The sequence below is a fragment of the Narcine bancroftii genome, chromosome 3 (assembly GCF_036971445.1).
Source record: "Narcine bancroftii isolate sNarBan1 chromosome 3, sNarBan1.hap1, whole genome shotgun sequence".
In the NCBI taxonomy this organism is placed as follows: domain Eukaryota; kingdom Metazoa; phylum Chordata; class Chondrichthyes; order Torpediniformes; family Narcinidae; genus Narcine; species Narcine bancroftii.
In genome coordinates, this window is record NC_091471.1 from 256,778,620 (window position 1) to 256,792,272 (window position 13,653).

Below are 13,653 nucleotides of genomic sequence, written 5' to 3' on the forward strand. Positions count from 1 at the left end.
GGCAGTAAGCTGTCTTCACATGGAACCCAGGTCCCCAACAACGTGTGATACCCCATCTCCCAACCTGCTTCTGAAATCTCTCCCCAGCCCAGTTATCAGACATGCAGCCTGCAGTCAACACACTGACTCCATAACAAATGGATCAGCTCAGCACTGGCATCAGGAGGTGATTCTTCATTGAGGGTCACAGCCAATTTCCTGGAACAACCTGCCATGCACTTGGTCCATTCCCATTGGTCAGCAGTGCAGTCTAATTGGCTGTAAGGGCTGTTACCATGTGCACAGTTTATCCCTGGGCCTATTACTGGGTGCGTAGCTCAGCCCTGGGCCTGTTACTGCATGCACAGTTCAGCCCTGGGCTTGTACTGGGTGCACAGTTTAGCCCTGGCCCTGTCACTGGGTGCACAGTTCAGTCCTGGGCCTGTTACTGGGTGGATGATTCAACCCTGGGCCTATTACTGGGTGGATGGTTCAGCCCTGGGCCTGTAACTGGGTGCACAGTTTAGCCCTGACCCCGTTACTGGGTGCACAGTTCAGTCTTGGGCCTGTTACTGGGTGCACAGTTTAGCCCTGGGCATGTTACTGGGTGGAAGGTTCAGCCCTGGGCCTGTTACTGGATGCACAGTTCAGCTCTGGGCCTGTTACTGGGTGGATGATTCAGCCCTGGGCCTGTTACTGGGTGGATGGTTCAGCCCAGGGCCTGTTACTGGGTGGATGGTTCAGCCCTGGGCCTGTTACTGGGTGGATGTTTCAGCCCTGGGCCTGTTACTGGGTGGATGGTTCAGCTCTGGGCCTGTAACTGGGGGATTTTTTTTAGCCCACTCTTTCCTGCATTTCTGCTTCCCTGCAGGACTGGAGTTTGGGAGACGGAACCACAGGGGGGTTGAATCTTGGGCTCCACTCTCTTGTTGGTCTGGAGCCACTGTCTAATCAACCAAGCTTTGTAGTGAATCTATCGCCCGGAGCCATCGTCTGAGAAACCGTGTGGTGTCTTGTCCCTGTCGCCCTCTCCCCTCCGTTGCTTCAGCAATCCACCTCTGTCTATGTCCCCGCTCTGAGCTCTGCCTCTTCTGTAGATCTTTCTGGAATCTTCATCATTCATAGGCCCACAAACCACGGCTCAGTATCAGCACCTCAAAGTGTGCCACCACAGCAATTCGACCTTCCATCCGAGGCCGATGGTGCGGTGAATACTCATCGAGTCCAGATGCAAAACAGGAAATCTGGCACTCTTCAAGTTGACCGTAAAAATCCCAGGCTGTTGGTTGGAGGAAGAACGGGAGGGTTTTCCCAGGTGTCCTGACGAGAGCTTCGTCTCCTGACACACCGCTAAAATTTTTCTTTCATCATAGTGCAGTGTTCAGAATCTTCATGTGCACAGATCTCCCTCAATGGTAAACACAATCTGCTGCAGGAACTCAGCCGTGGGATAAAAGGAATGATCAATCTCACGGTCTGAACTCTTTTGTCAAGGCTGTCTCGAGTCTCGGAAAAAGTTTCAGCTCGAATTGCCGACTATCGTCTTCCCCCCCCAATTGGGGCGGCATGGTCAGCACAATGCTGTTGCAGCGCCAACGGGCCAAGTTCGAATCCGCCTGCCTCCCGGTGCCTGCACGGTTTCCTCTGGGTGCTCCGTTCCCCTCCCATTCTCCAAAAATGAGTGGGGTTGGTGGGTTAATGGTTCACATGGGTGTCATTGGGCAGCATGGGCACTTGGCCAGAAGTGCCTGTTACTGTGCTGTCTCTTTGAACTTAAAATTACAGTGTCTGCAGTTGCCTGTGTATTGGCAGTTTCCATAACCATATAATTACAGTACGGAAACAGGCCATCTCGGCCCCTCTAGTCTGGACCGATTTAAGTGAACTCCACTCGGCCCCTCTGCCGTTATGACTATACTAGGATAAAGCACAATAGAAGGCCCTTCCAGCCCATGAAACTCATGCTGCCTAATTACACCCAATTAACCTCCCTCCCTCCATCTGTTTTTGGAGGGAGGGAGGAAACCAGAGCACCCAGAGGTAACCCACGCAGACACGGGAGAGAACGTACAAATTCCCTGCAAGCCTGGGTCACTGGCGCTATAATAATGATACACTGACCATGTTGGGTCCTTATGGATGTGAACACCACATTAAAAATATAATTTATGTGATGGAAATCTCTCCACATGATACTCAAAATGTTCCCAGGAGGTTCTGACCCATCTGTGTGGGTCCGATCAGCCATGTTGCCCAGTGACAGACTAGGCACTGTTCTTGAGGGTTTTTCTCAGGCAAATCACTTGCAACACCTTTGTCTCTGTGCCTTTGTTTTGCCCTCTGTCGCTTCCCCACACTCTCGACTAATGCCCTCTGACCTTCGCTTGCAGAGCCGGATCCGGAGGATGTGGAACGACACCGTTCGGAAGCAATCGGAATCTTCCTTCATGGCAGGGGACCTCAACAGTACCCCCACCCTGAATCGAGGTGACCATCCCTTCTGGAGCTAGGCTTGTGTGCAGGGTTTCACAGCTCCTGGAGACGTGAGGGTCTGTCTGTCAAACGGGTGGAGGCAGTGATGGGGATGACAGTTCATCCATGTGGGAGGGCATCCCATCCAAATGCTCATCAAACCTGAGGCCTGGACCTTTTCAAATGCTCACTCCCTGACTGTCACAGAGTCACGCCATGTGCAAACTGGCCATTCATCCCCAACCTGCCCACGATTATCAAAATGTCCCACCCTGAATGCAGTTCAGAAAATATTTTGCACTTCACGGTTTTTCTCTTTCAAATCCTATTTTATCCAATCATTTTTTTTCAACCGTCTTTGCATAATTTTGCTTTTCATGAATGGCACAGATTGCCTATTGAACGTTTCCTGGTTAATACTACACCCTTGTACATGTCTAAATGATCTCTTATCTATCCAGATGTAAATTCTTGTTGTGGTAAGTGTAAGAGAGGAGAGGTGTGGTAAACCACTGTAATGTATAATTATCTGGTGTACCTGTGGCCCTGCCCCACAAGTTCCTGTATAAAGGGGGCTGTTCCACAGCCCTCTGCAACTCAGTGCAGGACGGCCGAACGGTAGGGATGTGTGATGTGAATGAAAGCCTATTGGTTTCTCCACAATATTCTCCTGAGAGATTGATGGTGCATCAAGAGGCTTCTTTAATTCACATGTTCTGGATGTGTCCGAGCCCTGAGGGATGTGTTTCAAACTTGATCCTTCATCCTTAATGCAGATCTGGAGCCCATCCCTTTGGCTGCTCTTTTCATTATAACTGGAGAGGATGATGTACTTTTAACTCTGTCGTACTCTGTATTTTTCCCCTCTTTTGGCCACACTGCTTAGATGGAAGGATGCTGCCCTGCCCACCCAATGGCTGAGGGGCATTATGACCTGTTTAAATTTAGAAATGATTTGTTACTCAATGAATAACTCAAATATAAGGTTAAATGTCCTGAATTATTTCCACCACCTCTAGGCATAATATAAAGCATGAATTTCAGTACTTTTCCGTTTTACTGCAGGAATTAAGTACTTTTTTTTTAGTCATACGATGTTGGTATGAGGATGGGGTTTAGAGACATAACTATCCATCATAAAATTATTATTAGAAGTTCCTTTGTATTATGGATGCACTTTATATTTTGCTGAGCTCACTTCTATTGTGCATTCTAGAAATGCTTTGTGCTTATCTGTTTATTTGTGTAAAACTAATGCATATATTAAAGAGAAATGTCCCACCCACTCCAGCCCCACCTGCCCGTGTTTGGCCCCATCTCCCTCTAAACCAGTGGTTCTCTCAACCTTTATCTTCACCACTTCAAGTCATCCCTATGCCATCGGTGCTCTGTGATTGCTTAAGGTGGGATGTACGTAGAAAGGGAAGGTTGAGAATCACTGCTCTAGACCCAATTGTTACTGAAAGATTGTGCTTGAGAAAAGTTGTCATTGGCCCATTTGGAGTTCTGAAACCGTGCACATTATCAGTCAATGAGGGACGATTAAAACAGTGGCTTTCAACCTTTTTCTTTTCACCTACATACCACCTTAAGCAATCCCTTACTAATCATAGGGCACCTATGGCATGGCGAATATTTAAAGTGGTATGTGAGTGGAAAGAAAAAGGTTGAGAAGCACTGGTCAAAAACCATCTTATTCACGCATCTGTCCAAATGTTTCTTCAATGTTGCAGCAGTACTTGCCTCAACCACCTCCTCTGGCGGCCCATTCCATACACCCACCATCTTCTGATTACCCCCTCAGGTTCCTGTTAAATCCCCCCCCCCCGCCACATTAAACCTCTGTCCTCAAGTTAACTATGCTTCTATTCTGGGCAGAAGACCCTGTGTTCACCGATTTAATCCTCCCATGATTTAGTCCATCTCGGTGAGATCACCCCTCATCCTCCTGTGCACCAAGGAATAAAGCCCCAGCCTGCTCAACCTCTCTCTCTAGCTCAGGCTCCCAACTCCTGGCAACATCTTGGTAAATCTCCAGCTGACAACATCTTTCCTGCTGCAGGTGACTCCAATGGGGTTTCATTGCTTAACTCCTAACTCCTGCTGACTGATTGATTGCACACGAGATAAAGGATGTGGGCTTAGCTCTGTGAGCATTTACTGCACATGGCTGATTGCCCATGAACCCCACCACGTGGTAGAACATTTAAAACACACTTGAGGATCTGAACAGTCCTCCCCTGAAGGATTGTAGTAAATCAGACAGGGTTTTACAATGGTCCAATGGAGTTCCAATATGATGAATGAATGAGAGGTCGTTCATGGAGTCATAATATGTAGAACCATGCAGCACAGAAAACAGGCCCTTCGGCCCATCTAGTCTGTGCCAAAACATTATTCTGCCTAGTCCCTCTGACCTGCACCCGAACCATTGCCCCCATACCCCTCCCATCTATGTTTCTTACCAAATGTCAAAATGGCACCCACATTCACCACTTCAGCAGGCAGCTCCTACTAGTTGTAGGCAAAGGCCATTCAGTCCTTCAAGGCTGCACCATCATGGCTGATCACATGAACTCAGTTGCCTATTCCTGCTTTCTCTCCATACCCTGCGATCCCATTAGTTATAATGGCCAAATATGCACTCCCTTTTGAATAAGGAAGTGGCAGGGAGTTCCATAAGCTCACAATAGAAGAATCGGTAACTAGAGGACAGAAGTTTAAGGTGGGGAGGGGGAAGGGAGAGGTTTCTCCTCATATCAGTCCTAAATGGCTTCTCCCTACTCCTTTGACTGTGACCCCTTGGTCTGGACTTTCCCAAAATAAGGAGCATCAACATGTAAACCCTCTGGTATCCAGCACCTATGGTGGGGGATTGGTAGCTTGAGATCCGGTTGCTTGAGACTTACTCCAACAATGCCTAACTAATGTACCAGGATTAAGAATAAATAGTTTAAAAGACAAAAAACTTTGACTGACAAACTTCACTTACATGAATATATAAACTGAAAAGCAATTTACTTTATTTTCAGTCACATTCTTTGAAAACATTTAACTGTCGCTGCATCTGCAGGTTCCTCCCCCTCCACAGAGCCGCCTGAAAGACAAAAGACATTATCAATAATTAACCCCTCCCCCCCCCCCCCTCAGTTTACAGATAAAGCCTCTGACGTGAGTGACTCTCACTAAGCAGGGATAAGGAGACATTTTAAGAAAGTCACCCCAATGGCGAGCGGAATCAACCAGCTCTTCATCCTGGGTGATGCCGTCCCTGTTTCACACAATTTTATTCAAACAGCTGCTATGAGCAAAGCCCGACCAAGGCTCTCTGCTGCCTGAATATTTACTCCCATCTTCACCAAAGGTTTATGTGCTACTTCAGAGAATATTTACTTTTACAATTTTAAACTTAACATGATTTTACCTATTATTTTCTTCTTATTTAGTTTAATTTAAAAATTTTCCTCAATTTTTTTGCTGGTTGCTTGTATTCCAGATACCAGGATAGACCAGTGGTTCTCAACCTCTTTCTTTCCACTCACATACCACTTCAAATATTCCCTACACCATAGGTGCTCTGTGATTAGTAAAGGATTGCTTAAAGTTTGAAAACCACTGTTTTAATTGTACCTAATGGACTCATTATGTGCACAGTTTGTTAGGTCTGCTTTGTTCATGAATGAGTGAGACAAACACCAGACTGAGTCGAAATCAGGGTTCTTTGTTCTTTATTACCGGATTGTAACACTTGCGACTAACCATGTTAGTCGGAGAATGCATTCTGCCGTTATCAGCAAAATGGTGATTTTTTATACCCTTGGATACATGCTTAGAACATCATCATATCATTACTTGTCCAATGACTAAAACTGTTGCTATCCTTTCCCTGCTAGCTTCCTGCCTCTCAATCCATCAATGTCTCTCTTATCTTGTAAGTACAAGGATGCATTCACATCTTGTTACAGCCCTGTACAGGGTAACTCCTTACACATTCCCATCTCATGATGTTTTACCTTACAAGTTTCATAATTCTAAAAGAAATGGGCCAATGACAATTTTTCTCAAGCAAAATGTTTCAGTAACAATTGGGTCTAGAGCAGGGATTCTCAACCTTCCCTTCCCACCCACATACCACCTTAAGCAATCCCTTACTAATCACAAAGCACTTATGGCATAGGGATTACTTATAGTGGTATGTGAGTGGAAAGAAAAAAGTTGAGAACCTCTGATGTAGAGCATTGGTTGGCCTAATCCCATTAGCTATCAAAAATCAATCAACTGAAGCATCATTGATCTTCTTTCTGGTGAGAAATGATCAACAAATAAACACTTAAGAAGCTCATTTTCTGGATGTGGGAATGGAGGTCAAAGGTAACACGAGAGATGACCTCATTGGGTGAAAAGGCTGTGCATGACTTCGAAGGCGATGTTTAGAGGGGACAGACGTTGACTGATATTTAATGAGGAGGAATGTTGGGGGGCATTCTTGCAAATCCAATAGTGAAAATTTGAAAAGAGAGGAGGTGCGGAAGGATTTAATTGAACCTGTGAATATTTTCATCGAGATGCAGTTGCAGTTTTGATCAGTCATTAGGATTGCTGCACCCACCATCACTTTGTTCTTCCTCTGCTTCATTTCCTCCTCTGTCTAAGTTGTCCAATCTGTTTTCACCCTCCACCAGGAACTATGGGCAATCATCTGCTTACGAATCCTGTGCTGCAGCCTCGGTCTGGCGCCAGCCCTTACAACACGCTATTGGCGGAATCCGTTGGGTACAATGCTCCTTCTCCCACGGTCTTCAGCTCACCAGGTTGGGAATAAAACTTTATCAACCATCATAATCGTCCAGCCAAAGTGGCTCATGTTTTTTAGGGGTAGTGCAGTCATGTAGCTGACTTCAAAATTATACTGACCCTGACGACCCATTCCCCTTTAACCACTGGGGAACCCATTGCCACTCACAACCCAATGCCAAGTGATTGGGAAATCCCTTTCTTCAAGATTCAAGATTCTTTTATTGTCATGTAATAAAAACAGTGCAATATTATTACACAAAGTAAAACACAAAAGTCTGCAGATACTGTGGATGAAGTAAAAACAGAACGCTGGAGAAACTCAGCAGGTCAAGCAGTGTCCTTTATATAGCAAAGATAAAGATACAGAACCAATATTTCAGTCTTGAGCCCAAAATTGCCTTTTGTGTGCTGTAAGGCAGACAGATTCACCATCAGCAGGAATTACCAGGCACCTCTTACAGTCAGAGAAAGAGAAGCAAATGAGAGTTCTCCCCCAGGGTCGGCGAGTGTCGGTAGATTCGCTCCAGCCTTTCCGCAGTCTTTGCAGCTGCGCAAACCCCCGTTCAATCCATCGGCTGCCCGAGCTCCAGGTGCAAACCTCGAACACAATCCGAAACCTGCACCCGAGTCCCCTCAGGAGCCTTTCTTGCCCTCAGCGCCCTCTTGAATCCCGGCTCTGATGCCTAGTTCCCATGAGCCAGTATCTTTAATGGCGCTTCCAATTTGGGCTTCGAAGAATGGCACTGATCCCACTGAGTCCAAACCATGGATTCAGCTCAATTTGAATGCCCAATCCAGGTTCATTTCTCAGTGCAGTATAGTGGCACTTCTGTTAGATAGAGGAGAAAAACTCCTCCAGGAGAAGGGTGTTATGTGTGAAGGCCTACCTAATATTTATTCCTCACCCAGCGTTGCTATTTGTTTTATCAGTGATTATCAGTCCCTTCAAATTGACAGGCCTCACATCATCCTGGAGATGTATCTAAGAGTGGTTTGTGAAATGAGTAAAACATGACTGTATGCAGACATCATGATTGAAGTAAAACCACAAAGCTGGAGAAACTCAGCAGGTCAAACACCATTCTTTATGTAGCAAAGATAAAGATACCTAACCAACGTTTCGAGCTTGAGCACTTCATCAGGGACTGAGAAAAATGTAGGCCAGTGCCAGAACAAAATGATGGGCAAAATAAAGGAGGTATGTCCGCCCTCCCTTATCCACCTACTACCTCCTGGCTGTAGGACTGTGCTCCTCTTCCTGTCACCCACCCCCCGCCCCCACCCCAACCACCACACCATTCTGTTCAGGCGCCTGCCTACATTAAGCTCAAGCCTGAAAGGTTGTTTATGTATCTTTATCTTTGCAATATAAAGGACACTGTTTGACCTGCTGAGTCTCTCCAGCCTTGTGTTTTTGCAGTGACTTGTGAAATACTGGGATGTGAATCTCAGAATGAACAGAAAGCTTCACATCAAGGTCAAAAGATCCACGTGAGCACCAAAAGAGAAGGGATTTTTGTTCCATAAGATTACGTGGAGTGTAAAGCCTTCTTGTGGATACATGTCCCCTGCTGTGTTACAAGGACCCAGGTGGGCCCTGGTTATTCATAATCTCTGCTTCGAACATTGCCGTTGACAGATTGCTGAGTAATTAACAAAGGCCGTCATAACCCTCAAACTGTCCGTGTTAATAATGAACAATTAGTGCTAGTGCCTCATGCTAAAAAATATTTACATTTTCAATTAATGCTCTTATTAAATGCCTGATTGAATGTGACTTTATTATTTCAATGTCTGTTGTCTCTTCTCCTTCCCCACATGCTTCCATGTAGGGACGTATCGAGAGCCAAGTACGCCAGTTAAGATTGCCTTTCCTTGATGAATGTAAATGCTTTACACTGTGCATTTGGATATTTAAACACCTTTTCATTAGCTTTCCATTTTAATACTCCTGAGTTTCTCCACTTAATGGTTTATTGGCATATTGTATGTCTGTATCACACATTGCGTAAATGAAGGGTTTATGTCAACCCAGAAGTCTCACCAAAGCTGTCACCTCTCTGATCGATGACCTCTCAATCACGTTAGTGGAGAGTCCAGACAGACAAACTCGGCTGAAGCTGGCAGTCACAGACATGTTAAGTCAGTCAGAGAGAGGACTGTGTTAAGTTAGAAAAATGAGAGGTTAGCTTGGACAGAGAATCAATAGGCTAAGTTCAACCAGTCATTCAGAGAGTGGTCATTGACCTAGTAAAGTTAGAGAGAAGATTAAGTTCTATAGTAGTCACTACACCAGGTTAAGTTAGAGAGAGGTGTCACTAGACTAGTTTAAGTGAGAGAAAAAGAAAAGTAGTCTCTTGAGCAAGTTAAGTTGTAGAACAATTACTAGACTAGGTTAACTTAGACAGAGAGTAGTCACTAGACAAGGTTCAAGTTACAGAAAGCAGTCACTAGACTAGGTTAAGTTGGAGAAAGAGAGAGAGAGAGAGAAAGAGAGAGAGAGAGAGAGAGAGAGAGAGAGAGAGAGAGAGAGGTCACGAGACTAGGTTGTTAGAAAGCAGGTTAAGTTGGACAGAAGTTACTAGACTACGTTAAGTCAGTTAAAAACAAGCTCATGAACAGCTCAATGATTTGCAGCAAGTCAGCAGTGGTGATGTGTGTGTGGGCCCCTGAACTAGACCAATCTTGGCCTTGCGAGCTGTGGTGGGCAGCCATTTGCAGTTCATCACTGCCAGCCAACAGCCCGTCTCTGCCCTACAAGGAAATCAATGGGGATGGAGTGATGCACACTGTAAGCATTGACTGTTTTTGGTTGGTCCTAGAGCACCCAGTCAACCTGACAAGGGAGCCATGCGCCGTCGACACGCTGCCCCTGAACGGCAACTTCAACAATAGCTACTCCTTCCGAAACACCGACTTCGGCACGGACAGCAGCCCCCTCACTGACTGCCGGCGCAACCTCAGCGACGCCGCCTTCGAGAAGATGATAATTTCTGAGCTGGTCCACAACAACCTGAGGCCCGGCGGCAAGAGCCTTCCAGGAGAGCAGGGTGCACCAGCCAGTGGTGGGGGAGGGGCAACCAGCAGCGAGGATGACGCCATCGTCCCCGATGCCCCCTCGCTCACCCAGGAGGACAACATTGAGATCGAGCTGATGTACAAAGCGCTGGAGGAGCCACTGCTGCTTCAACGCGCCCAGTCTCTGCTCTACCGCAGCGACCCCGAGCTGGAGGAGACTGAGAGCTACACCGGAGAAATCACCGATGAGCTAGATGGCCACCTCCAGTCCCCTAACAGAGACTCCCTCTACACCAGCATGACCAACCTCAGAGACTCTTCCTATCCTGACAGCAGCCCTGAGGTGATCGGGGAGGCCGTGCCCCACTCCCAGGGCAACGAAGAGATGTTCTACAGCTCCAGGCCCAACCTGGTGTACCGGAGCCAGCTCCAGGCCTATTACCAGTCCAGGAGAGGCAGCAATGAAGGCGGCTATGTGGTGTCAGTAGACGTGGACGACCCGGTGCCAGAAGGTGACGGTCAAATGCAGCTGGTAACCAGTCTCTGAAACGAAAAGTGGGGTGGGGGCAATTCGAGGACCCAGGCAGAAAGCGCTCTTAGTTCCTAGAGGGAGAATGTAGGGCTACGATTTGGACCAACCTTGTTGGAGCAGGGCTGCTGGTTTCACTTGTCCTTGGATGTATCCAACTGTAATGACCCTTGGGATTATCCACTCGATAAGCTACTACCTCCGGTCATCTTCACCCAACCTCAGGTGGATCCTGGGCAACTGGGACATTCCCGTTTCCACTAAAGGTGACTGAGAATTTGTCATCTCCTCACTGAGGGGGTGGTGAATGGGTGGGGGAGAGAGGAAGGGGGAGGGTGTGTTGGAATAGCGTGACTCTGCCTTCACCGGAGCTGTGCCAGTCTCTACACTCTGAATACCTACCTTGGTGTGACTCAGAAACTGATGGAGGATGGGTACACATCGGTGCTAAACCTGAAGGTGCCTCTCAACTCCCAAGAAGTTGACCAGCCCTGGGGTGGGGACGAAGTGGCCAAGCCATAAACGCAGTGCCCAGCTGTGTTATGGATGGACAGGTGTATCGAATTGTGTGCAGGACCATTGGAATCTCTCCCCAGCGTATATCAGCTCGGGACATGGTTTTGTCATCCCTGCCAGGACGATCCAGCAGAGAACCGTGCCACCAGTGAGGGGGGGGGGGTGGTGGTGGTGGGGGGGTCTTCTCACTGCCCAGCTGCCTGGGACCCATGTCCGCATGTGTGAGAGACCCTTGCGCCTCCACTGGTGGGTGGCATCGCCCCGTTGAATCTCACGCCAGGCAAGGAGGGAAGGAGCCTGGCAGGGTGCAAGGGCGGCGGTCCAGCTGGCATCTTGTCCCCTCTCCCCTCCCCAGCGCCCTGCCCTCACCGGGCAGCAGAGGTCAGGGTGCAAGTAGGCGGGTGATCGCCACTCTTGGCCAGACCTCTGCCCCGTCAGCAGGGGCAGGCAAGGAACGTTCGGAGGACAAATCCCCCATCCCCCCACCTCGAAATGCCACGGTCCACGAAAGCTCAAAGAACATGTAAATAGAAAATAATTTCCAAGCAAGGAGCCACATTTCGTTTCCATTCCTTTCCTTTCGATTCGCCCTCCGCATTTGTGCCACCGACTAATGGAACCACTCATGACCCATTGTCGCTCGGGCGACTGGAGGTCAGGGTCTGTTGGCAGCCCCCAGACCGTGACATTGTTGGCACCCATCTCCAATAGCACATGCATTATCCGCAGGTTGTGACTGGGTGACCTCTGACCCAATCAGGTTGGACTTCCACTGGAACTTTGTGCCGATTGGTGGACCCCATTTTTCTTCTTGTAGTTGTGGGCCATCGTTAATCTGTGTAATTTTACAAAAGAAAGAATATACATAAAGTGTTTAATGTCCTCTTAAACCTTTTGAGTTCTCAGAGCACAAAATCTTTTATAATCTTGTCATGTCCCCCGAGTATATAGAAGGAGGCAGACCAGACTTCAATCTTGAGAAGTTGCCTTTGTCCTCTTCAGAAAGGAGGGACTTTTACAAATGGTGTGTGCGTGTGCGCATGCGCGCGTGTGTGTGTGTGTGTGTGTGTGTGTGTGTGTGTGTGTGTGTGTGTGTGTGTGTGTGTGTGTGCGCGTGCGCGTGTGTTTAACAAAAAAAAGAAAGAAAAAAATTGCCAATATAAGCTTTAGACACAAGGGTGTCACGCACAGTCTGTTCACAGCACTTTCAATCAGTCTGATGCAAGTTGTAAGGATGCATATCATTTGCCCAGATCTACTGGGCAGCCAATTAAATCTGAGCTCCTTTCCTTCATCGTGCAACCCTGAAAATCAGCCTGCAGGCATCGTTCTGTCTTTGAGGTGGTCTCCCAGTATGTGAGAGAGAGAGAGAGAGAGAGAGAGAGAGAGAGGTGTCTTGGGACCCGAAGGTGGCATGGCTCACAAGTGTTAACTGGTGCTGAGAGACAGCTTCATCCTGGTTTTCCTGAGATGTAGCCGCGTCACCCTTGGGTGTAAGTCAGGGCATTCCTTGCGCATTGTCAACAGTGCGGGCACACAATGGCGCCACCACTGCGCATGAGGCACCTTTGGGCCTCACGCTAACTCGCGGACGCCATCAGAGTTGTTTCACAGTAAAGTCACAGAACTTGGGCCAGCCGTCACGCCCCGTGCCAGCATGTGCCTGTGTGTAATCAACTCATCCAATTTGCGCACTCACAGGCCACTTTGGCCCACAATGTCTGTGCCATCTTCAACATTCGTCCTCGCGGTCTAGGTTCCCCCTCATCCCATTATCTGCATATCCATGCCTTGTAAACATTACCATCAGAACCGCCTGCAAAACTTCCCCTAGTAGCAAGTTCCAGGCACCCAGCCCTTTCTGTGTAAGAAGGCCTTCGTCAGAAATTTTCATTGAACATTCCCCCCATCATCTTAAAGCTGTGCTCTTTCATATTGGATACTTCCACTTCGGGGAATCACTTTGACTATCTACCTTAGATGTGCCTCTCATCTTTTCAGATTCCATCAGGCCTCCCCTCAGCCCCTGATGCTCCAGACAAAACCACCCATTTTTGGCCAACCTCTCCTCATCGCTCACTTCCTCTAATCATCTTTGGCCAACCTGCAAAGCCTCCACATGCTTCCTGCAACACGGTGACCGGAACTGTGCACAAATCTCCAAATGTGGCCTAACCAAAGTTTTATACAAGTACAACATGACTTCCTGACCTTTGCACTCAGTCACCCTGCTAGTGGAGGCAAGCATTCCATGCACCATCTTGACCCACTGGTGGGGGTTGACATTTTCAGGAAGGAACAGACAAGCGCTGCAAGATCTCGCCATTGATCAGTGCTCTTAA

The 13,653-nt window shown here is 47.7% G+C and overlaps 1 protein-coding gene across 1 annotated transcript in view; it reads left to right on the top strand.

Annotated features, from left to right (window-relative positions):
- The window catches only part of LOC138758567 (adhesion G protein-coupled receptor L1-like), a 674,108-nt gene extending 662,977 nt beyond the window's left edge, over nucleotides 1–11,131 (top strand). Inside the window, exons 21-23 of the mRNA XM_069927669.1 lie at nucleotides 2,370–2,466; nucleotides 7,134–7,262; nucleotides 10,071–11,131. Of these exons, the coding sequence (XP_069783770.1) occupies nucleotides 2,370–2,466; nucleotides 7,134–7,262; nucleotides 10,071–10,813 (969 nt within the window). The 3' untranslated portion in view covers nucleotides 10,814–11,131. The remainder of the gene's footprint in view (nucleotides 1–2,369; nucleotides 2,467–7,133; nucleotides 7,263–10,070) is intronic.
- Nucleotides 11,132–13,653: the final 2,522 nt, after the last annotated feature.